Source organism: Zootoca vivipara, chromosome 10 (genome assembly GCF_965207765.1).
Source record: "Zootoca vivipara chromosome 10, rZooViv2.hap1.1, whole genome shotgun sequence".
NCBI classification, from domain to species: Eukaryota; Metazoa; Chordata; class Lepidosauria; order Squamata; family Lacertidae; genus Zootoca; species Zootoca vivipara.
In genome coordinates, this window is record NC_142593.1 from 21,527,623 (window position 1) to 21,554,022 (window position 26,400).

At 43.1% G+C, this 26,400-nt stretch overlaps 1 protein-coding gene across 7 annotated transcripts in view; it reads right to left on the bottom strand.

Moving 5' to 3' along the window:
• FER (FER tyrosine kinase) overlaps nt 1-26,400 on the bottom strand; it is a 163,427-nt gene that overhangs the window by 60,471 nt on the left and 76,556 nt on the right. For all 7 annotated transcript variants that reach the window (XM_088652964.1, XM_088652960.1, XM_035100139.3 and 4 more), the window contains 4 exons: nt 20,736-20,858; nt 9,317-9,373; nt 4,155-4,270; nt 869-963 (listed from right to left, as the gene is read on the bottom strand). In XM_088652964.1, the coding sequence (XP_088509090.1) occupies nt 869-963; nt 4,155-4,270; nt 9,317-9,373; nt 20,736-20,858 (391 nt within the window). The remainder of the gene's footprint in view (nt 1-868; nt 964-4,154; nt 4,271-9,316; nt 9,374-20,735; nt 20,859-26,400) is intronic.

Here is a 26,400-nt window from a genome sequence, read left to right on the forward strand (position 1 = left end):
TTTGCACTCAAGAACCATATGGAATATTAATCTTGTGAGTGATATGGCAACAGCATATTCTCCACAATTCTCTCTCCAGAAATATATTTTTGTTACGGTAGCATAAGAGGCATGAGGTTCAGCAAAGATTATGAGACAGAAAGCAACTGACCTTGCTTCCAGTGACAACACCTCCTCACCTGTAACAATATTCATGCACCAAAAGCATTGAAAATACATGTAAGCCCAGGGATAGGGATGTAGCTCAGGTGCTGCTCGACCAGAACTCCCAATACCCTTGACCATTAACCTTCTTGCTTGACTCATGGGAGCTGGAATCCAGGAACACCTCAGGGAACACAGGTTCAGTATGTAGCCTAACCCTAATTGAGAACTTCCCTGTTCCCTTTAAGTGAAAGTAATGTACTGAATTACTGATTAATTTAATATTATAAAATAAGACTTTGACTTTCTGCTCTTCACATAGATATTCAGTATGTGGAATGAACATGGAATAGCAGATTGCACATATTCCCATGATTCATACTGATTTACAATGGGATGTGCCTATGAGCTATGACTTTGATACTGTCTCCACCTACTGGCAAAAACAAAATAACTCTTTGATTCTGAGTAAAATAAAAAAATTCCTTCAGTAGCACCTTAAAGACCAACTAAGTTTTTATTTTGGTATGAGCTTTCGTGTGCATGCACACTTCTTCAGATACACACAGAGACCCTTCTGTCTCTAAAGAGCAGATTATTTAAACTGAGAAGATGCAGAGGAAGGACAATGAGTATATCCAAACAAATGGGGTACTACATTTGAATGCTATGAGAATAAACCTGGGTAGTACAAGAATGCTATAAGAATAAATGAACACATTACCTGGAACAAGCTCCATAACGATATATATAGGTTGCCTTTGAGTGCAAACTCCTATAAGCTTTACCACATTCGGATGGTCATACTGTTTGAGTATTCTGAAAAAGGGGTACAAAGGTTTTATCATGTCATTGTATCAACTTGATTTCAGCTATGTAGGAAAAAAGTTACTGAGCACCTACATGATTCAAATAAACTCAGTTGAGTTTCAGTAAACATGAAAAAAAAACACATTCTACAACTGAAACCACATCTCACTAAGAAAGATGATAAAACTAAACCTCTTCTCAGTGACAACACACATGAAAGGGCATCAGGAGCAAATATTCATTTACTTTATCCCATACGTTTCACGGAAATACCGGTAATCATAGGGTAACTTTCAAAAGAAATTAAACACAACAATAGCACAATTTAAGCAAACAGGAAGATACACATAATAAATACTTATACAGGTTCGCTCATATCATCTAGAACCAACACAACCAGATTTCTAGAATGTGCAGGGAGTCTACTTGAGTGCAAAACGCTCTCCATTGTACACACCTGCCCTGAACATATAGGAAGCTGTAAGGGGCAGTGTGACAAAGGGGTGGGGCTAAAGTTGAGACTCTTTAGCAGATGTTGGCAACCTTATCCGAGGATGGGCCGGTCGACACTCCGTCTGCCGGAGGATAGGTTGGAGCGTGTGTGCACGTGCGCTCTTCCAGGTCGGAGGGGCACCCGTGCGCATGCGCACACGCTATTTCCGGTGCTCCTCTGACCCGGAAGTGCACCGGAAATAGCGTGTGCGCATGCACACGGGCGCTTCTCCGTTCTGCACGCGTGCACACATGCTATTTCCAGTGGACATCCGGGTTGGAGGAGTGCCTGTGCGCATGCACAATCAACCTGGAAGTCTGCCCCCGCGCTGTGCCACACCAGTAAGAGCGGGTGGCGGCAGGGGTCACCATGGGCTGGTTAGACAAGCCTTGTGGGCCACTACTGGCCCATGGGCCTTAGGTTGCCGACCCCTGCTCTATAGTCCCCTTTGGACTTAAGTTACCCCACCATGCAAGTGATAGGGTTAGAGTGCCATTTATTTTGATCAACATCTACCAGACGTAAGTACGTACAAGTAAAAATAGATAGAAAGCAAATATTCACTACTTTAGAATAAGCAGAAAATCCTGGAACAGATTTGAACATTTCCATGAGTTCAAATGGCATGTGATCACTCTCCAGTTGCAATCAACACCTGTGCCTTCTACCATCTTAATCATTTTAAAGATGTGAACAGAGAAGTTACACTGATTCATTTTCAACTTAAGCTCCAAAGAGATGTTCTCATTAACAAATTAACAAGCCATGGCATGATCTAGCTCTTCATATAGTTCTGGAAAGCCCAGGTGTACAGTTATGCCTCCCCCCACCCCCAATGCTAGGAGAGCTCATGATTACAAGACCCAGGAGAACAGGGCTTCAAGCTGGTATTAGAAAGCAGCAATTTACTACCTGAAACTTGCTCGAAACCTTTTGAGTCAATCATCATCAGGATATAGCACGACAGTTTGTACAAGTTACTAAATGGCTACTTTTCTTTGCACTACCTTAATGCTTGCCTTCTCCTTTGCTCTTTGAAGTTCTGGTATTGTTCCTCTGCCTCTTCTGTAAGACCCAAGGCTACACACACTACCCAAGCAACTCTTGATCCTTCCCATACCTCATGGCATGGACAAGTAAATCCACTAGTAGTACAGAGGTATATATCCCAATCCACCCCACCCCTCCTCTGCTTGGGAGTGCTGCCACTAGCATAGCACATCTACATACGGTAGCAACTCTACAATTCTATGATTCTGTCGTCTACAGGGCTCTCCACCACCCCCCCACAGACCCCCCACCCAGTCACACACTTGTTCTTACCATGAAGTCTAAGCACATGCAATCTACACAGAAAGACCTGGGCTGTTGGATTCCTGGGTGGAGGGCAAAGGACTTTTGCCTTGCCAAGGAACAAAAACATTGGGGCTCTATGCATACAGAGAGGCCAAGAGCGGCACTGAGTTAGATGTCCATGGCTGCTCCTCTTTGACTCCCAATGTACTTGAGTGCACATGGAACCTTTATACCAGGGTTGGGGAACCTGTGGCTCTCCAAGCATTGTCGAATTCTCATCCTCCCTACTGATGTGCTGGGTGAAGCTGATGAGAGCTGTAGTCCAACAACATCTGGAGGGCTGCAGGTTCACCATCCTATCCTTTATGCGATGCCTTCCACATTTGATTAGGTGGGGTGGGGAGGGAATGTAACTGAAATCACTAAAGATCTGATTAAGACTGTGAGGAATAGGCAGACCTCGACCAACTGCTTCTCCCACAGGCAAGGCTCAGCTCAAATTCACATTTTATCCTGTCAGTAGCCCTGGGAGATTCGTTCTGCACAACTGTGCAAGGATATGAAACCCAAGTCTCACAAATAGCTACCTAACTAGTATACTGCACAAAGCCACACTTGGGACACTGTGGCTGAGTTTAAACCAGGCATCCCCAAACTGCGGCCCTCCAGATGTTTTGGCCTACAACTCCCATGATCCCTAGCTAACAGGACCAGTGGTCAGGGATGGTGGGAATTGTAGTCAAAACATCTGGAGGGCCGAAGTTTGGGGATGCCTGGTTTAAACCTAGAGAAACATTAAAGGTTGTATAATATTTCAGCCAAGTACCGTTTTGAGATAGTTTTCTAGGTGGTTTATCCTTAAAGAAGAAGAAAACCACAAACCACAAAAACTGTAAGATGTCAATTGAGCCTCAGTAAATAATTCATAATGAAATTACTATAGTTCCAGGTTTCTTAGCAAAAAGAAAGAAAGAAAGAAAGAAAGAAAGAAAGAAAGAAAGAAAGAAAGAAAGAAAGAAAGAAATTGAAAAAACCTATTCCATGTAGTCCAAGTTGTTTGAAAGGGTAAAAGAGTTTCTTGATGTCACTTACTACAATATTGCTCCAATAAGATAATCTAACTTGGAATGTTTTCCATTGTATGCATATTACACAATATGGAATTTCTGTCAACAGTTGATGATTATTTTCACCTTTGATATTATATCAGATTGCATATGACATTTTACTTCTTTCAGGGAAAATTAATTCAGGGAGGGCCTCCACCACCACTAATTTGAAATACATTTGGAAGTGGAAAGTATTGATTACTCTCAGACAATCTAGGAACTGTTCCCTGTTGTAGAACTGCATTAAATTTAGGTATGTAATGGATCCCAAGTGCACATTTATTCACATTTACACCACTCACCTGGCCTCTGATAAAAACTTTATTTTCAGCTCCTGGGGAAGGTCTTCTTTACATGTCTTTACAGCAACTGGAGTTTTATCTTTCAATATTCCCTTATATACTTCTCCAAAATTACCCTGAAATTGCAGATATTACAAATTGTCAGTAAACAAACTTAATGGCATTCCTCAGCAAAATAAAGTTCTACTGTGCAGAAAATATCACAGCTGTGTCAGTTAACAATATGCTTATATAAGCTCACACATGGGTTAAGGAAATAGATACTTCCCTTTTTAACTTATGGGAAGAATTTAAAAAGCCGATGAAATCAAGCTCAAGGCTTTAGTCAAACACTGCCTTTATATAATGAATGTTTAATGCCTTATAGACTGAACACCCCATTAATTTTATACTTCGCTCCATCCAGTCATCTACCACGGAAAAAGCAACTTAGCAATGTTTCACAAAAGATTTTGACACAAGAGTGGGAGAAGCACACTTCATTAAGGCAGTCTCTTCCCCCACTGCACCTGTTTATCTGCCTTGCAATGTCCTCTCTTCCCTTCCTGTCATCACTTTTCCTTCTCTGTAGGCAGCTAAGCATAGCGGCCAACCCAAACTCCTTTTCATGACTTCAGAGGAGGAAGTATATGACTAGTCCCAGACATTTAGCTTCTGTTTATTGGAAGAAGAAAAAACATTTTCTCCTAATGGTGGGAGAAAAGAGAGGAACCCAGCCTCAGTTAGGTGATCCTAGTGCTCTTCTATGCTCTCCCTCTTCCCATCAGGGTCTCCTCTGTTTAGACTTCAGCTGCTTTCAGATCATCAGTTTTGTAGGTGGGATTCAAGCACATACAGTCATACCTCAGTTTAAGTACGCCTCGGTTTGAGTACTTTCAGTTTAAGTACTCCGCGGACCTGTCTGGAACAGATTAATCCACTTTCCATTACTTTCAATGGGAAAGTTCGCTTCAGGTTAAGTACACTTCAGGTTAAGTATGGAGTTCCAGAACCAATTACACTCATACTTCAGGTTAAGTACACTTCAGGTTGAGTACTCCGCAGATCCATCTGGAACAGATTAATCCACTTTCCATTACTTTCAATGGGAAAGTTCGCTTCAGGTTAAGTACACTTCAGGTTAAGTATGGAGTTCCAGAACCAATTACACTCATACTTCAGGTTAAGTACACTTCAGGTTGAGTACTCCGCAGATCCATCTGGAACAGATTAATCCACTTTCCATTACTTTCAATGGGAAAGTTCGCTTCAGGTTAAGTACAGACTTCCGGAACCAATTGTGTACTTAAACCGAGGTACCACTGTCCTCAGGGCCGTTCTAAGCAGGTCGGGCGCCCTAGTGCCGTGGTGCGCAGATCGCTCCGGCGCCCCCGCCCCACCCCGTTTCTTCCCGCGGCTGGTGGGCGGGCGCAGCACACAGCGTGGTTTCCGCATGGCTTCGCTGCACGGCGCCCTGCGTCACCCAGCCTACCCCTAGAGCCGGCCCTGACTGTACTGGCATGTTCATGTTACACACTTGTGCAACAAACCCACTTCCATCTACCCCCGCTCCAAACCCACTCAGAATTTCTCCTAAACATAATGAGAAAAGGCAATGTAATGTGTGAATGATTGCTTGATGCAACATCAAATAACCTCCCTACAAACTTGCTGCAAAGAGTTCAAGATGAACTCTCAATAAATAGGATGCCTAGAAGGAGGTTTTGCGCAAGGGTTGTGATTTACTAGGACAGAGTATGTTTGGAGCCATCAGGGGTGAGCTTTCCCATCTGCTGTTGTGTATAAACCCTCATAAGGCCCTGCTGCTTAGAAGGTGGCTGCCTAAGGAGTCGGGGGCCCCTCAAGGAAAGTTACTTTACTTTCTTTGGCATTTTGGGGAAACTCCATTTTGCTTTTAGGCAGAGGAAAGGATGTGTTTGGATTAGGGGGGGCGGAATGTAAATATGCCACTAAGATACTGTCTTAAACTTTTGTAAATTGTGTTTTATTGTGTACATTTTGCATTTGCTTTTCTTTGAGAGTCTCCTTGGGGGTCTTTTTCACTGAAAAGTGCCAGAGAGAATCAAAACATAACACATAAAGGGTTGTAAGTGGCAATACAGCTACCACTAAAATGAATGGCAAGGCAGGGGCTGAGAATTCTAAAATGCCTCTCTCTTTGTTGGCAGCAACTGGGCGACGGGGGGGAGGGGAAATCTGCTACCAAGTAAAAATTAAGGCAGAAGGTGTGCCCTGATTTCTTATAATTTAGCAAAATGCTGAAATTAAGACTACTTAATAGTTTGTACCAAATGGGACAGAATTATTGTCCATCTGTCATTTCCCTTGGCTGATGCTTCTTGGACAATTATAACTTTTTGCAGAATAGCCAGGGGGTGGAGGAGATGATATCTTAAGAGGTATCAGCTTAGCTGTCAATTGCTCTTCATTCAATGCCTACACATTTCACTTTATACTTGGGTGTAGCTGATGGTCCGACAGGAAGGAAGGAATAGGACTTACAAAAATAACTGGATTTCTAAGTTGTTCAGGAAGTTTGGTAGACCTACTACTATTGACATTTGCCACAGGATATGGAATAATTAGGTAGAAGAGCTGAAATAACACAACTTGAAGTAATTTAATCACACCGTGAAATCACTTTAATCTAAGCCATTCTAGCCTTGAGGTACATGATCCAGTTTTGTCCAAGACTGAGGAGGCGGTATTTTGAGCTACAGAAATGCCTCTCCTTCCAGCATTGCGAGAATGTAAGAAGCCCTGGATCCCAGCAGGAGCTTACAGGTCAGGTCCTGCTATGGTGGCCATGTGCCTACTTCATACAGGACAATAATTGATTTGAATGGATGTCAGGGGACAGTCCTCTGTTTGGGAAGGAGGACATTTTTCTGCCTCCCCACTTCCAGCTACTCTCTGAAGACGGAGAAGAGACCCTCTTGAATATTAAGGGGTGGGGGTGGGGAGGGGAATGTCTAGACCATGTGAAAAATGAACATAATATTTTAGCTGCAGTTCATTCATTTTCAACTTTGTATTCTTGTTATTAAAGAAGCGCATCTATACATTCCGTTGTTGTGCCCATAACCTAGGTTTAAGGTACCATTTAGCTCCTAGCTTTTATATCTCTGTTTCTAATACTGTTCACAAGCAAGTGGGGGGAAATGCCTATCTCAGCTGGCATTTCTGGCAGGCCGATATAATATGAGGTTGTTTCCTGTTTTCTATATTGTGGTGTTTTATTTTAGGGTTGTTGTTTTTTTTAAAAAAGTTTTCATTCTATTTTAGCTATGGCATTTGGGTGTTCCTTGTAACAGAGATGCTCAAGTATAAAAATGAAAAAAATTAAGTCATCCCTTAACTCAGATGAAATAAACTTCCTAAGGCCACATCCAGAGAGGTATCATGAGCTGGTCTTGGGCTCACATCACAAACCAAGAGATCCCATATTTATGCAACTGTGGGATCACACAATTTAGTTTCCCCTGCATTATGGGAAGGCTGGCCCTACCATGCAGTAAGGCAAAGTGATTTCAGGTGACACTGTGCCAAGGTTGTGGTGGTGGGAACCAGATGAAAGCTGAAAATAGAATCTAACAAGGTTGGTGGTGGATTGGAGGGAAACACCATTTGGCCTCTACCTTCAATCCACAAAAGTGTTAGGTTGGCACTGATTGGGAGCAAAGGGAGATGTGCAGAAGAGGAGGCATACTCCCACTATTTCTCCAAATACAATCCATGGGCATAAATGAGAGGATCCTTACTTTACCGTCCAGGGGTCCTTTACCTTACTTTACCTTACCTAGTCAACACAGACATTAATAACTTGGATGAGTAAGTAGAAATTATGCTCAAGAGATCTCCATATGATGTCCAAACAAACCTGAAAACATCCTATACATGCAGAAGCCTCCCATTGTCTTGTGTGAGAGAAAAGTACAATGGGAAACTGCTGTGCATGCAGAGTGTGCTCCCAGCATTTAGCTCACACACAAAAGAGCGCAGGGAGTTCATAGGCAAGGCTCTGTGTTGCATCTGTACAGCACAACCCAAAGAAAATTAGGCATCTATAATAACCATTCACATTCATGGGATATAAGCTTACAGTTATGCACTTAAGTCCCATTTATTTTAATAGGATTTATGTGCATCTAACGTCCTCTGAATTTCACCCACAATGTTTACAGTGTGTTTCAAAACTGAAGGGAAAGGAACAGGGCTGTCTCAAACGTGTCGCGCGCCCTGGCGCCGTGGTGCCGAGATCGCTCCAGCGCCCCCCCCCCCGCTCCACCCTGTTTCTTGGCGCGGCTGGCGGGCCGGCGCCCTGGCATCCCTCGCCACCCAGCCTACACCTAGAGCCGGCCCTGGAAAGGAATGAGCTGGCTCATTTCATTACCCGCAGTGCTCAATATGGAGGTTCCATATTCCCCTAATCACACACCTGGGTTGAATGCACATGCAAAGCCTACTCTGTATATGCAATATGCATTGTCCAAACACTTGTAGCTTACACTAATACAGAGTATACAAGAGATTCTGACAGCTACTGCCCAGCATCCAAACACCACTCTGTGACTGGGGGCTGGAGAGACACATCCTGCTAGGACCATGTCACACAAACTGGCAACTGCAAGAAGGGTTGCAGCTGCTTCCCTTACTTAGAGAAGTCTGCGGGTAATTGAGCAAAGCTAGGTTGGCAAATCTATACAGCAGCAAAAAATATTTTTAGTAATGTTTTCTTTTGAATTTTGTTTTTTTAAAAAAAAATGCGCATGTATAAGACGAGGGCTAATTTTAAAGCTAATTTTTTAAATTAAAAACCCTCGTCTTATAGACAGAAAAATGTGGTAATATTTGCATTACAAAAATAGCTTTCTATTTTAAAATTATTGATAACTTAGGACATATTTTTTTACTCAAGTTAAGCACTTTTCTATCCTGTTCATGCTTAAACTTCTCTCACTGAAGTAGGTCTTAAAATCTGCTTAACTTTGGCTGGGTCTGTTATATGCCATTTTTTTAAAAAAAAATTACAATTATTCTACAAAGCAATGTTACTATATATTGGGTGGTGGAAGAAGCCCACCATCCTTAATACCAAAAGTATACTTCAAACTCCAAGGCTAAGGTGTTCTTTTCCTCATTAAGAACAGGTGTTTACTTACTTTGCCCAGTAATTCTCCCAGTGTGACATCTTCATGATTGAGAATCCATTTTTTATCCTGCAGCAAGAAATACACACCAGTGTTTAGTCTACAAAATACTGCATTCCTATAAAACCTATGTGAGGTAGCAGGAATAGACCTAAAGGGATGATTCAGTAAGACTATTCAATCAGCAACATGCTAAGAACATAATCTCAAGAGTAAACTGCTACTACACAATAGGGTGTTAAAAGCATGCTACAGCAAATTTCTATCCAAAAATTAAGGCTTAGGTGTGATATCATAACATACAAAATTGCATGCTCTCCTTTATTAAATTCAGGGTAACTCTACCACTGTTATTTTAAGAAAGCTTTAAAAAATATGTAAAGGAACTTTATGGCAAAGAATATATTTTTAAAATCAAATGCTGGTCAACCTAAAAACGAACTTTCTCTGGCACATTCAGAAAACTGGTTCTTTCTTCTACAGATGAAAAAACTGAATGTTTGCATCTGCTAAACAAACATGAAGCAAGCTCCAGTAATATCCATTAAAAATATCAATGGCAAGAGTTTACACTAATGATCACTGATGCAAACATTCTATTATGGAATATGCTTTACATGACAGTAGTGGCTGTTAGCCATTCAAGCACATATATTTCATCTGAAACAAATCACTACTTCCAACATTTTCCTATTGGTCATTATTACCTTTCCATGTAAATATCTATTTAACAGCTGGACATACATGAACAAAAATTCAATATATAGTATGACACACTGAAACACATTTTGGAAGCATCTCTTCACTAGGCTCATAGGTGGAAATGAGGTTTGGAGAGGGAGGGAGGGAGAGAAACCTGAAGAACACTGAATGAGTTTTGCTGGTTATCTTTGAAACCTCATTTGTAAAACTGATATCAATTAACAAGCAATTCTCTATTAAACAGGATACAGTAGTATTTATTTTGGCAAATATAATTTCAGATATATATTGTTGAGACAGATATTTGCTATTAATAAATGATATTTGTATTTTGAATCACTAAGCATCTTTTGACAAGTTTGCTTACTCCTTATGAAATTATTCGTTTCTCATTTATTTGAACCTAACAGTTTCATTTCCAAAATGGCTCATTCTTCTGATACCTAGAAGCGGATGTCAGAAGCCAAAGACCTTTATACAATCAAATTAAGTTGGGAAATGCAATTCATACTGATTCACAATTTGCTGTTGATAGTCAATAGAAGAAATGGGGGGCATTACAGTGTTAATTCTGCTGTCTCACTGAGCCTAAGGCTTGCCGATCAGAAGGTCAGCGGTTCGAATTTCTGCGACGGGGTGAGCTCCCGTTGTTTGGTCCCAGCTCCTGCCCACCTAGCAGTTTGAAAGCACCTCAAAGTGCAAGTAGATAAATAGGTACCGCTCTGGCGGGAAGGTAAATGGCGTTTCCGTGCGCTGCTCTGGTTCGCCAGAAGCGGCTTAGTCATGCTGGCCACATGACCCGGAAGCTGTCTGCGGACAAACGCTGGCTCCCTTGGCCTATAGAGTGAGATGAGCGCCGCAACCCCAGAGTTGTCTGCGACTGGACCTAATGATCAGGAGTACCTTTACCTTTACCCCTTGGCCATAAGTTCCTGATTAGGAGCACTACTTAAAGTTGTTCCAAGCCTATTTAGCAGAAAGGTTTCACAAGGTGGTGCTAGGAGACCATCTAGCCTCGTGGGAATTATTCCAGGATGTTACAGGATTGTGTCTTGTGGTGTTTAGCATGTACATGAACCTGGCGGGTGAGACTGTGTGGGGAATTTGAGGTGCAATCAGTGATCACCAAGAATGTGAACAAAGTACCCGTAAGTCAAGCTGAAAAATGAAATTCATGGACTCTTAAAAGTCCTGCTCAAGCAGAAGGTGAGCGTTTAAAGCCCTGAAGACCTTTGGAAGCTGTAAGTGATTCAAAATGTAATTGTAACAGCCCAAATTCTGGTTAAGCCCAGCTCCTGGGTCACATTACTCCTGCTTCAAAATAAGTTCACTGGTTTCCAGTTTGCTTTCAGGCTCAATTCATAAGAAGGCCCCTTTCATTTAAAGCCTCAGATATAAACTTGAACAAAAAGTGTTAGAATGAAATTTAGATGCAATCCCAACTTATCCCATTCAACCTTCAGAAGCATGTCAGTAGACAACTTTCCCCAAGGGAATGATTCTTAAAGAGCTGCCATTCTGCATCAAGTGTCTCAACAGAAATGTTACACAAAGGAGAGGGTAACTGCTTTTAATTAAATACTTCAGAGAGAATGAGTTTCCATAAGAATTAGAGCATTCACCCTCCCTACATAGCAATTTTGTTTCAAAGTCACTCAGAACCAGGAAGGAAGAGAAATAAGACAGTTAGCATTGAGCAGGACAGAAAAGCTAAGAGAGTTGAGAACTAGTACCGTGTTTCCCCCTTTTTAAGACACCGTCTTATAACTTTTTTTACTCAAAAAAACAGACGGTGTCTTATTTTCAGGGGATGCCTTGTACCTTAAGGCCTCCTCGGAAGGGCCAGGCCACTGGCTCGGGGTGCTGCTGGGCGCTCTGCGCGGCACCGAGGCGGCAGGCTGCTGGCTCGGCGCTCCGCCCAGCGCTGCTGGGCGCTCCGGGCGCTCGGCGCTGCAGACCGCTGGTTCCGGCGGCGGGGGGCAGGCCTCGGGCAGCTCTCCCCCCAAAAGAAGAGGCCAGGCGCTGCAGGGGGCTCCGAGCGCTCGGCGCTTCGGAGCGCTCCGCTCTGCAGCCGCCGGCCTCGGGCAGCCAAACAAAAAGAGAAGAGGCCAGGCGCTGCAGGGCGCTCCGAGCGCTCGGCGCTTCGGAGTGCTCCGCTCTGCAGCCGCCGGTTCCGGCGGCGGGGCGGCAGGCCTTGGGCAGCTCCTCCCCCCCCCCAAAAAAAGAAGAGGCCAGGCGCTGCAGGGCGCTCCGAGCGCTCGGCGCTTCGGAGTGCTCCGCTCTGCAGCCGCCGGTTTCGGCGGCGGGGCGGCAGGCCTCGGGCAGCTCCTCCCCCCCAAAAAAAGAAGAGGCCAGGCGCTGCAGGGCGCTCCGAGCGCTCGGCGCTTCGGAGCGCTCTGCTCTGCAGCCGCCGGTTTCGGCGGCGGGGCGGCAGGCCTCGGGCAGCTCCTCCCCCCCAAAAAAAGAAGAGGCCAGGCGCTGCAGGGCGCTCCGAGCGCTCGGCGCTTCGGAGCGCTCTGCTCTGCAGCCGCCGGTTCCGGCGGCGGGGCGGCAGGCCTCGGGCAGCTCCCCCCCCCCCGCAAAAGAAGAAGCCAGGTGCTGCAGGGCGCTCCGAGCGCTCGCTGTTTCGGAGCGCTCCGCTCTGCAGCCGCCGGTTCCGGTGGCGGGGCGGCAGGCCTCGGGCAGCCCAAAAAAAAGAAAAGAAAAAAAGAGGCCAGGTGCTGCAGGGCGCTCCATGCGTTCACTGCAGCAACAGCAGCCGGTTCCAGGCCCCTCTGGCTGGCTGGGGCGCTTGGCGGTCTCGCATGGAGGTATGTCTTATTTTCGGGGGGTGTCTTAGATTTCACTAATGATAAAAAATGCTGCCATGGCTTACTTTCTGACTACGTCTTAAAAAAGGGGAAACACGGTAAGTAGAAAGACTGCTGTTGACTTTGGTCAAACTGATTCTGCAGGTTTAAGTAGTATTTCAAGCAGTACCTGCAAAAAAGTAGGAACTAATTTCCAAGAGCATGACCAGCCCTGGTGCAATAGATACGTGCATAGCTGTGGTTGGCATCAACTAATATTAATATTGTTGAGAACTAAATTTCCTGACTCCACAAGTTCACAAGATTTTTTTAAAAAAATTAAGAAATGAATTCTGGGCTTCTTCTTTTTTGCATTATTATAATGCAGCCCCTCCTAAGTCAAGGGTAAAAAGCCTCTCTCTCACACACAGCAGTGTTAAATGGTACTTTTGTATTAATTGCTATGTAGCATTTTCAAAAGTGGCGCATGGGAGGGCCCCCCGAAATGAATAGCACCTATTTCTGTTGTAATGTACTCCTATTTCAAGGACACCAATGGTAGAGCATCTTCAATGTCCCATGTTCAATCCCTGGTGTGTCTCCCGGTAGAGACAGGAGAAAGACTCCTTTCTGAGCTAGATGGATCAACAGTCTGACTCAGAATAAGGCAGCTTCCTCTGGGTGCGGTAATGAGGCAAGACCCCATCACGTATAGATTCCCTTACAGCAGTCACTCTGTATTCTTTTTTTGCTCCATCAAACTGACTAGAACTCTATAAAGTCAAGAAAGAATCAAAGTAACTTCCTTGAAAAAGCAACAGGAACATTTTCTTTGAAGTATTAACCTGATGATCTCTTAGATTGGCAATAAAAATTGCAAAGGAGGAAGGATGTACTGAAATGAAAATAAATGGATTTTCATATATTTCCATGTTTTAAGCCGCTGGTGAATGACTTTTTAAAAAATACTGACAACATGGCATTTCAAAGACTTGTTTATGAAGAATGTATCTGATATATAATCCTTCAGAGGAATAATTAAACAAAATGGCACTATAAACTGCAATCAAATCAGCTGTCAGAAAGTGTTACCACTATTTATATTAGCACATTAATCATTACCTGTGTTTTTCTTCCCTTTTGTAAGCCTTTCAGTCAAGACTGCTTTATTATACAAGCTTTGCACATTTGTTTCAGTCAAAATTTTCAACCCCAGCAAATATCTCCATGCTAAAGGATTATTCAGAATTTCATCTGCTTCCACAGTAATGTTCTCATGTGTGCTTAAAAAACTCACTCTATTGACTTGTATATGCAAATTTTGCTGCCTTGTTAAAGTCGGTTTCACAAGTCCTCAGTAACTGAATGCTACGGTATTTAAATGGTATATAAATTAATTCCATTATCCATGAGTTGTCTTGAATAGGAAGCCCATGTAGGCATTCTATTTTATATGCATGGATTGATTTTAGGCCCACAAAATTACAGTGTAGACTTGCTTTTTTTCTTTAAAAGTATGTCTGCTTTTCTAAGACCGCATAATAATATCCCTTCTTTCATTATAACTACTAGAAATTAATCAGAATAACTACAAAGTCTAAATATAAGGCTCTTCTTTCAGTCCGTCTCTTCACTTTGATCCCATAAACCAACTTGTCAAAGTTTGTATTAAAATGTTTAGTGCGGCCACAAGGCATTATTTAAATCCCAGAACTGAGTACAAGCTTGAGCATGTATTGATGTCATTGCTCTAATTCAGCAGCTTCAAGCTGACAGAGAAGCACAAATAATTGTCCATCATTAGTCAGACAACCTCTATTTGGTTGGTGACAACTTCTTATTGTGGGGAAATATACAGGCAATTATTAGAAAGTGGTCATTAGGAGGCCAAAAGGAGAATAGGAAAGGGACAAGGTGGGCTGGGTTGACAAATAAAAAAAGTGAGTGATGGGTCAGAATTATGCCACTGGAGAATTAAACAAAAGAGGGAAAGGTGAGGGTGGCAAGGTGAGAATGAAATGCTGGAAACAGATATGGGCTTTGAAATGGGCAATTCATCAATTTTTCATTATAGGAGGCACACAGACTATCTTTCCCAGCTGTCTCCACCTGCTCCCTGGCTTTGGGAATATGGGCACTGCCCTTTTTAATATTCCCCTGCTGATTTATCTGGCAGAACTCCTCCGCACCAACTTTCAGCATAAAGAAAGAGGAGAAGGGCTGGCATAGGTGTTGCCCGAAAGTGCTTCAGGAAATAAAATTCTGACCAAAGTTGGAGGAGAGAGGACTGAAGTACAGGAAGTAAAAATGAAAGGCAGAAGGGGTGGGACAGCTGTAACAGTCAAGACAGGAAGTGACAAGGAGTATTAGTTAAGGTGGTAAGAGAGAAATGGGTGGGCTTCTGCAACACTTTAAGGGAAAGGCAACATGAACTAGCAACAGATTTCCAATCCTTTGCTTCCAATATTTAAAGCCAAAGATAGGTTTGTGTGCTTAGTCAATTGTTTATCTGGTCAAGAAGGTGGATATGGAGAGTAATCAAGAATGAGGTAGCTTACATTCAATGATGAAAATTTCAACTGTGGACATTTAGAATTGGCAATGCTGAAATAGGCATCAGACAAGCAGGACAACACACACCAGACAATTGGGTCAAAAGGTTCGGGAAGGGATCAATAACCTACAGCTCTGCCCTACTCTGGAAGATTCTCCCTCCCCATAGTGGTCCCTGCCAAGCCACAGAGTTTGGGAAGATTCTCTGATGCTCACAGGAGAAGCTTCTCTGGGGTGCAGAGTGCAGCAATGGAGGGGAAGGGGTGGGGAAGTCTCCTTCTGCAAGCTTTCTTCCACTGCTTTTAAGATCGTGTATTGACATAATTAGCTAAGAATCCCTCTCCCCAACCCTGGCTAGTGACTCTCAATAGGAGTAATACCTGTGCTCACAACTAGCAGAGATCAAACCTCAAAATACAGCTTGTTATTCTCAGTCATTCTCTCAGCTCTCCCTACAATTTGCCGCTGTTCCTCCCCAGATCAGTCACCAACTTCCTATATTTCTCTAAATATAAGGACTCTAATCAATAAAGAACATTCAGTCTCATTCATTGAAACCTACAGCGGGAATGTCAACATCAGTACTGTGATCCAATAAGTTGCTAATGGGTCAACTTGACTTTCTGATCTTCAGTTTTGAGATTCTGCTTTAACAGAGTATTGTGCTTTTTAAAAAATGTTAATTAACTATGGTTTCAAAAGCTGACAGGTTTGTTTGTTTGTTTACAGCCCAACCAAATTGTGAGGGGAGGGGGAAGAGACCACAGAAGCCTTTCTTCCAATAAATGAATATTTTCTTCTAAAGAATGACTTCATACTGCATTACAGAATCTGCACAACTGAAAAGAAAGGGGAAAGAATAAGGATATAAGAAGAGCACTAGTATGTTATCTCTTCCCCTTCACAAAGGTAATTTTAAAAAGGCTGCAGAGAAATATATTGAAAATAGGTTTTTGCTTCCACCTTCCACTGAAAATAATTTACTGTAAGGCCAGCAAAAAAAAAAATCACATAATGAAAGAAAAAAGAAAAGTCAATCTTCCATTTTCAATATTGGAAACAATTACACCTAATGCTTTTTTATGGACATCAAAACCATCACAGCACATCATTATTCATCGAAAGTAGGTATTCAAATATCATTTGTCAAAAGTTGCTGAAGCAGAGGAAGAAATGAAGGTAAATAACAGATGCGTACCTGTTGATACAATCTGTGACGATGGAAATGAGAAATGATCTTGTTAGGAAAACTATATTTGATGCCACCTACAGTAGTATCTCTAAGAGGGCACATGAATTTCATGAATCAAGAACACAATGTCTGAGGTTTCTCTGATAAAGTGCAAAAATAAAGGTAGATAGCAGGAAATGTATTTCATAAAAATGTACCGGTATGTGTAATGAAGAGAGATTGAGAAAAGAAAATCTTTCAAGGACTCTCAGTAATTCATGGCACTGAAAAAAACTGCTTCAGGGACAGCTCTGCTGCATCATCATCATTATCATCATTAAGCATCTACTGCCATTATCTTTGTCTATTGCAGAAAGAATATGAAAATTAAGCTGCAAGCAATACCTTTACAGTGGCATGCATTAATTATTTCCACCTAAACATTATTTTGTAAAGAGCATTGTGAACCCCAACTTCTAATAGATCAAAGTACAATGCCCCAACTATACGAGCAACTATTCTGCCCACAATGCCCCAACTGGCACCAAAATATGGAGTCTAGGGTGCTTGGCATTGTTGCATCCTCATTTCAGTTGCTGAGGCTGGTGCACAGGTATAGATAGATCTGTCCTAGTGCAGGGGTAGCCAGCTCCAGAGACACTGCAATCTACTTTCAAATTTAAAATTTGAAAGTGATCTACCCCCGTTTGGGGGGGGGGGTTCAGCTCAAAGTTGTTGAGCTTTTTTTACGGAGGGGAAAACCACACTATTGGGGGAAGGAACAGAGGCAGACACTAAACTTCTGATCGCTGAAGTTTCAAAACTCAGCCTTCCCCTCGGGCTTCTCTTCTGCAACAGAGGCCAGCGCAGGGAGAGTGGGCGGGGCCGGAAGGGGACTGGTGATTGACCGTGATCTACCAAAGACTCACAAGGATCGATCGACCAGTAGATTGCAATCAACGTGTTGGACATCCCTGTCCTAGTGGTTTTTATGGTGCGATGATATCTTGGCCACATTGTGCCATGTCCAAGTTCAGGTATCAAGTAGTTTTTAATCAGCTATAGCATGAAACTGCCCCCCTGTCAGCAATCAGGACCCACTAGTTCCCAAGGTCTGAGGAAGAAGACAGGGAGCCTGTTGTCTCCATTGAGCAACGTAAGAGCATGCCAGTTTTAATGTTTTCTCCCAGCAAAGAAGAACAGCTGGCTAGGTGTGCAGAAAAGAGTTTGTCAAAGAAAAGAGTTTGATAAATAATTGCTTAGCAAATGCAACATTAAGGTCTCCCACTTTACTTGTTACCTTCTACCAACTGTGAGGGACTACAAGTACCTGGTGCCCAACTGCCAAGTTCACTAAGGGTAGAATCCCAAGACCAAAATAGCACCCAAACAAACCCTTTCCTTTTGTTTCCTTCCTAATAACACATATACAGTTTTGAAGCGGGACAGATGAACACAATGCTTTCTATTTCATAGGAAAGACATTTCATTTGATTCCTTTCTCAGAACCTGGAAACTCCTCTTGAAACAAACGTAAGTAATCATTTATTTCACTATATTTCATTTTAAGTTTCCAAGTAAAAGTGCCCAACTGTTTGGCTCTATTGTATAATCAATGGGAACATAGCAGCAGGCTAATAACAAAGGCTATTGCAGAACAGTATCTTTGACAGGTTATAAAGAAGGCAGTTTTAAGTGAAAAGTTCAAAAGCAAACACTTCACCTTCCTGGCTCCATTGTTTCCATTACATTATGCTACATTCTATATTGAAACGGCATAGGATAAAACACAGTCAAGTTCCTTTTTTAAAAAGCACACTTGCCAAGCTATTGTCAAGGCTGTATTAGGGGGCTCAAGGCACTGAAGCTGGTTCCTGAAGCAGAACTACGAATATCAAACATTCCACATTGAACTAGGTAGGCCTACAAATATTTCATAAGCTCTCTTATTCTTTTTGTTGCATTTGTATGTAAAAATAAAAGAGCATCCCCCCTCTCTCTATCCCCTATCTCCAATCACCACAATTCATAACCAAAATAATTTCTTACCTATCACTACAGTTCTCTATCTTCTGCACAGACAGACATTTGGGTGTGTGCAGCACAGACCAGAAAGTGGAACAATTCTGGAGAAATGCAGACACTATATACTTGCCCTCTTGGCTGGCAAGCTTTCTATAAGCGCCGGATAGAAAGCATTCTCCCACAAGGAGAGTTTTCTAGTCTATATGTTCACAATATCTTTCTGTGAATGAGGCATGTCCCCTCTTACTACTGGCTAGGTTTTTTTGGGGGGGGGGCGGTTCTAAGAAAACTCTGGCACTTGGAAGATTTAGGGAAGAGAACAGGGAAAAAATATTTTACAACAAAATTGGCAAAACAATTGGTGTTAGAATTCTTTCAAGAAACAGTTAACTATATATATGTTGAAATCGGTGGATGCCACAGGCTTCTAAACAAGATGGCAAATGTACAGCTTATATTTACTTTGGTTCCTTAAACTAATTGCAGAGATGTTACAGCTTAGGTCTTAATACTTGGGTTCTGAAACAAGTTGGTACTTTCTGTCAATTTCCTAACCTCCTATAAATCTCACTTCTGTACTGTAAACAAGATATTCCACAGACATTTTGATGTCATCAACGGATTTCAAAATAAAAATGTTGGTACTGCCACCAAAAATAATGTGTATGTGAATCTAATTGAAAAAGTATTCCATGAATCTGATTTCTTTTCCTAGGTCTTAGTTTTGTGAACATTAAAGATGAAGATATCTAAATTCATTTTGAAATGTATAAAGGTACATTGATATTAACTTTAAAGAAGTATCCAGGGTAATTTAATATTTAATATCACCAGCACGTTAAGGTCAAATAAGAAAGCCCAAACACCAGTTGTTGTTGAAACATACTTTTTGTTATTTAAAACTATTAGCATATACTCTGGGGTTAAACGGTTGCACCAGTAACAAATTAAGCAAGTAATGTTGCCTCTGAAGACTACAAATAAAAAATGCTTGTGCATTTTCTTAAATGTCCTTGTCCCTGCAGATTTGGAGTAGGCAGAGCATATTGTAAGACAGTTATTTTGGGCATAATTATAAAGGTTAGCTGCAAGGGTAAAAGGTAAGAGAAGGTCAAACTAATTAAGTGATAGGTTTTTGGTTTGCTTGTTAAATAGCATTATTTCTGATGCTCCTGTTTGACTTTCACTTACCAAATGGTTTATTATATGCATAAAAAGAAGAATCATGTTGTTTAGTCGTTTAGTCGTGTCCGACTCTTCGTGACCCCATGGACCATAGCACGCCAGGCACTCCTGTCTTGCACTGCCTCCCGCAGTTTGGTCAAACTCATGTTCGTAGCTTCGAGAACACTGTCCAACCATCTTGTCCTCTGTCGTCCCCTTCTCCTAGTGCCCTCAATCTTTCCCAACATCAGGGTCTTTTCCAAGGATTCTTCTCTTCTCATGAGGTGGGAAGAGAAGAATCCTTGGAAAAGATCCTTGGAAGAATCATAGAACTGTAGAATTGTAATGTACCCAAGGGTCATCTAGTCCAACCCCACTGCAATGCAGAAATCGCAAGTAAAGAATTACTGACATATGGTAATCCATCCTCTGTTTAAAAACCTCCACTGAGATTTAAAATGCCAGTTACTTCTTACAGCTCTATAGATAAAAACGAAGAAGGTCGCTGGCAAATTCACATGAATTTCAAACAGTATGTTAACACAGAAATAATCTCCTCTGTTCTATATGTCATATGCAGCAACCTTCTCCCCAAAGCAAATAAAAGCTAGGAGCTAAATGGCACGTAAAATGGTTATGGGTGCAACAACAACAAAATGTCTAGGCGCGCTTTCTCATAACAAGAATACAAAGCTGAAAATGAATGAACTGCAACTAAAATATTATGTTCATTTTTCACATGGTCTAGTCAATCTCCTCTGCACCCCTGTTAATATTCTTAAGAGGGTCTCTCCTCTTAAATCCAATGTGATTTTATTCAGATGAACACAAGTTTTAAGATACTGCAGTATTACAGAAAGTAATGAATTAGATATCTATTAAACGAATTACGTAGGAGTGAAATTCACCTACCATAAAACACTGAGATGTCATATTGAGAATTGCAGGAAACATGGGAGGAAAGTGCAAAAAACCCATACAAAATTCAATCATATTATTTATTAATAAAATAATTTTATACACATACCTTAATAACAGGATTCAGCAGAACGACACCTGATTTCTTCGTAATCACCTGTTTTGTTGTGTAATGATGTTCTATAAGCTGAGGAATAGTTGGAAACCCCGTCCCTTCAAATCGATACTGATTCTATAACAAAAAGAAATGGAGAGGAAATACAAAATTTTAACAGAACTAACTTTTACAAGGGATAAGGAAATGTCTGCCTTTTTCCATTGTTGTTCGGTGAATGGTATTTCAAGGTGCTCTGAAACAGAGCAAAGGGTTCAGACCCATGAAGTTGAACATGTGTAATTTCTGAATTACAAAAGCACAGTGTAACAGGGGTTAAACTAAATTTCAGTTCTACTGGTGTCAAAATAAGAATATGAATAAAGAAGAGTTATTTTCACTAAATAAACTTAGTTATATTTACATACTTCTGCTCTATTTTAAGACGAATACCTACAGAACTGAAAGTGGCTGATACAGTAATTGAGGCCACATTGGAAATCAATTACAGTTTAAAAGATAAGCCAATATTTACATTTGCCCAGTTTGAATAGCCATAGTTTAGCAGCTGAGAGTGAGCATCAAGACAATATACTTCTCTGCTCATTCCTTCCCTGTACATTCTCCAAAACAAGGAACTATGGTTTAATGTCAATTTACTAAGCAGGATCTTAAAGCGCCATACAGTGGAACCTCGGTTTACGAACACCTCGGTTTACGAACTTTCGGTTTACGAACGACTGTAACCCGGAAGTAAGTAAACCGAGGTGTCCAAGGCCTACGGAGGCCTCCGCGAAGGCCTGAAGACTGGGCCGCAGCTGCGGAGGCACTCTTATGGCTCCGCGAAGGCCCGGAGCCTTCCGCAGCTTCGGAAGCACTCCCAAGGCCTCTCCCTCCCCCCCCCCACTCACACGTTTCTGGGCCTTTCCTGGCCCTGGGGCTTCGGGCAGCCAAGCGTCCTTGGCGCGAGGATGTGCCTCGCAAGGTCCCTCTCCCCTCAGTTCTTCTTGTTTGGAGTGGGGATGGCGGCATTCTCGGCGGGTTCCAGGCTCCCCTCGCCCTCTCCTCCGGTGCACCGGAGTTCCACTGAGCATGTTGCCCTAGGCCACGGGGCTCTGGGGCTCCTCCCGGCCAATGGCCGGGTGCCGATGGTCGGGCGCTCTGGCTCCGATCCCGGGCTTGTGCATTCGCCGGGGGGGTGTGACGACCCCTCAACTGAGCCACTGGGCTCCCCAAGCTCCCCCACTTCTCGTGGGATGGCGGCGGCGGACTCCGCGGCTCGGGGCCGCTTGGAGGGCGCGGACATGCCGGCTGCTTTGCTGGATGTCGGGAGCGCTTCCCCCGAGCGGCCTCGAGCCGCGGAGTTCGCCGCCGCCATCCCACGAGAAGTGGGGGAGCTTGGGGAGCCCAGTGGCTCAGTTGAGGGGTCGTCACATCCAGCAATCCACCTCTCGTGGGGCGGCGGCGAACTCCGCGGATCGAGGCCGCTGGGGGGAAGCGCTCCCGACATCCAGCAAAGCAGCCGGCGTGTCCGCGCCCCCGAGTCGCGGAGTCCGCCACTGCTCGTGCGGTCGCCGGGGCTGCTCGGGGGCGTGGACACGCCGGCTTCTTTGCTGGATGTCGGGAGCGCTTCCCCCGAGCAGCCCTGAGTTGCGGAGTCCGCCACCGCTCGTGCGGTCGCCGGGGGAGGGGTGGCGACCCCTCAACTGAGCTCTGGGTTCCCTGAGCTCCCGCACCTCTCGTGGGGCGGCGGCGGTGAACTCCGCGGCTCGAGGCCGCTGGGGGGAAGTGCTCCCAACATCCAGCAAAGCAGCCGGCGTGTCCGCGCCCCCCGAACAGCCCCGGCGACCGCACGAGCGGTGGCGGACTCCGCGACTCGGGGCCCCTCGGGGGGCGCGGACACGCCGGCTGCTTTGCTGGATGTTGGGAGCGCTTCCCCCCAGCGGCCTCGAGCCGCGGAGTTTGCCGCCGCCGCCCCACGAGAGGTGGATTGCTGGATGTCGGGAGCACTTTCCCCGAGTGGCCTCGAGCCGCGGAGTCCGCCGCCGCCATCCCACGAGAGGTAGGGGAGCTTGGGGAGCCCAGTGGCTCAGTTCAGGGGTCATCACACACCCCCGGCGAACGCACAAGCCCGGGATCGGAGCCAGAGCGCCCGACCATCGGCACCCGGCCGTTGGCCGGGAGCAGCCCCAGAGCCCCGTGGCCTAGGGCAATGTGCTCAGTGGAACTCCGGTGCAGCGGAGGAGAGGGCGAGGGGAGCCCGGAACCCACCGAGAAGGCCGCCACCGCCACTCCAAACAAGGAGAACTGAGGGGAGAGGGACCTTGCGAGGCGAAGAGCCTCAGCCTTATCGCCCTGCTGCTGCATTGTCGCGCCAAAGACGCTTGGCTGCCCGAAGCCCCAGGGCCAGGAAAGGCCGAGAAACGTGTGAGGGGGGGGATTAAATTGCTGTTTTAGGGGGTGTTTTTCATCTTCTGGAACGGATTAATCCACTTTCCATTACTTTCAATGGGAAAGTTTGCTTCGGTTTATGAACACTTCGGTTTATGAACAGACTTCCGGAACCAATTGTGTTCATAAACCGAGGTACCACTGTATTTATATCAGAAAGCTGATTTCCAACTTACTAAACTATGGTTCAGCAAACCAGGAAATGTTTAAAACTGGGCCAATGTAAAAATATTTTCTGTAACAAAGATTAGTAGAAACTATATAACTTTTTTAGACCTTTGTATTTGAATAACTTGAAATATAATCCCTTATGAATGGAAAGCAACATCATTGTTAAATGATGCCCAATAGTCAAAAGCTACCAAATGGAGCAAGAAATAAAGGTCCCAAATTATTAGTTCTTTAAAACCAACTTTATCGTTTCCAAATAAACTGGAATACATCTCTTCTAGGATTGTACTATCCAACAGGATGTCAATGGATAATGTCTACATGTGGAGTTTAGTGAACTGGGTATATAATCAAAGAGGACATCTTTTGCTTTAATCTTTTTCATCAACCCGAGCAGCTAGGTAAAAGGACTAGCAAGATATTTAATAGTTTGCTATCCCTGGAAACACACTGGCGATTTCACAGGGAACTAGAAGATCAAAACACATAGGAAGGCTTCTCTTGCCACCAAAAATGAAAACCAAAATTTGGAGGATGTCTCTCACAGTTGTTTTCAGAAGTCTCTGCATACAATATAAATTATGAAAGAAAACTGTATAAAAGGCCTCAAACACAGAAAGTACATCATTATACATAATATGCTTTCAGTAGTGTTTCCCACCAAGAAGTGTTGCTTTTAACTGTTTTTGAAACAGTATGGTCTACTAACATTTTTGAACTGGCTCAGCCAAATTCTTTCATTAATGCAAGTCTTTGAGACTAATGCTGAACACTGGTAAAAGCAGCTTCCCTCCTTTGCTCTGCACACAGACATCCCTAATACAAACTGATCACAAAAAACCATCACGGTGACACACTCTACTATCACAGTACTTTCCAGGAGTTTTTCAAGGCACAGGAAGATGAAAATTAGCCATTTCTGTTAGTGATATATTAACACTTTCTTTTAGTGACATATCCCTAGAACTACACAGTTATAATCCTACTCTGGCAAAGACCAAATTCTTGAGATATCAGAATAATATTCCCCCTGGTTGTGCTGCAGCCCGTGGAAATGTGGAAGTCTATCTACCAAAAACTGGAGAGGGCATTTTCTGTTGAGGCATCATCTCGCCGCTAGAAATAAGGAAGGGACCAATTCTGCTGACTTTCCAGCTCCAGAATTGTTCACCCAAGCTGGTTATTGATACCAATGGGCGGGGTATAAATAATAAATTATTATTATTATTATTATTATTATTATTATAGAATATTGTGTGGCTACTATGGATGTTGCTATTTCTACTGTTTTTATTGGGTTTTAATGGGCTGCTTTTTAATGTATTGATAATGTATGTGTTGTAATCCCCCTGGGATTTTAATGAAGAGCTGTATCAAAATGTTTTAAATAAATAAATAGAATACTCCATACCATTTTTCAACCATTCATTCAAACAGGGACAGGTTTTGCATATTGCTTTACACAAAAGGTACCATGAGTAGCGACAGCAAGAGACTTGTGATGTGGTCTTCCACAACTTTTATGAAAGTTAAATAGCATTTGAATCAGATTGGGACTGCAGTGCTGCAGGAGGGAAAGGTTTAATCCAGCTTTCTCCTAGCATGGATAATAGTCAGGGTGATGGGCGTTAGTCTAAATCATCTGGAGGGCACCAGGTTGCACAAAATTAGTTGGGCCCTTCCCCTACTCCATTTGCCCCAATGAAAATTGTGCTCTGAATGGGGCTAAGCACCCACACAGCATTTCCACGTCCCTTCCCTCAAAAGCAAACAAGAACCTGAGGAAGTGATTTTTAACAGGAAAGCAGCACAGGGGGGTGGGAGTGGTTTAATCCCTCCCACCCATGCAAGAACCACATGCTGCTCTGAAAAACCTATTTAACTTTTTCTTAAATAGTGAGATATCCAGTCATAGACCTTCCACCATCTTTGGCTTGACCCCCCTTTTTATATAAAATACCATCCCATGGTTCTGTGCTCACAATTAATGGTGGCGATTAAAATTCCAACTCTGCCCATAACCCAGCATGATAATAGCAGAAGGTTGCATCCTTTCATTTTCCATCTTCCGAGGGGAGCATACTATGTGATTTTGAGTGTCTGTCCTTAGACTACGGAGAACAGTTGCCATACCCCACACCGATATTCTCAAAATGAAATTATACTTAGCCCCCTCATGCTTTTTAATATGATATAGATTTTCAAGCCGTTATCAGTTCCTTCAGTTTGACTTGATCAGTTTTAAAATGCATACTGGGCCAAATAAAAAATAAAAAAATTGCACGCAACACTTCTGAAGCCTAACTATGAACCCTTAGAACTGCACTATTCATTTCTGCATCGCGCAGAAAAAGGTTTTGTTCTGTTGTTAATACAACCCAAAAGGGCATTTGCAAATCTTTCTCCAACTCTAACACACCTGTTTACAATTACAGCCCACGTTAGCTCTAAAAATAATTCCTGTAATCAGCACGACAGTATGCAGCACAGTTATCTGCAGCAACTTAACACACTCTCTTGGCTTCTAGCAGCTCCCGAGGAGTTGAGTCATATAATTACTTTATAGGGCTGGAAACATTTCAGCAATACTTTAAGGAAGTGTGATAAAAATATGGGTCCACGTGAGGGCAACTATGATCTTTATCTGAAGTTGTGTGAGCCTACACATAAATGGAAAAGGGGCGAGTTAAAGGATATGGAATAATCACTGCAATACTCATATTCTAACGGCAGCCAAACCATGGCTCACCCTTGCCTTTAAAAATACTTGGATCACCTGTTTGATAACGTGGCATGTGCAGAAAACAGTGCATCAATCCTCGGTGTTCTCTTGTTTTCCTCAAGACAAGAAAACAAACTTAATTATATCATTTCCCCTTCCTTTAAGGAGGAGTGGGAATGAAAGAGAACATGTATAATATATCATTGTCACAAAGATGGAGCAAAATTGTTTTCTATTGCTCCAGAGGGCAGGAACTAAACCACAAAAGGACTTTGGGCTAAACATTAGAAAGAGTGTTAACTATTCAATGGAAGAACAAAGGTGGATTCTCCTTCA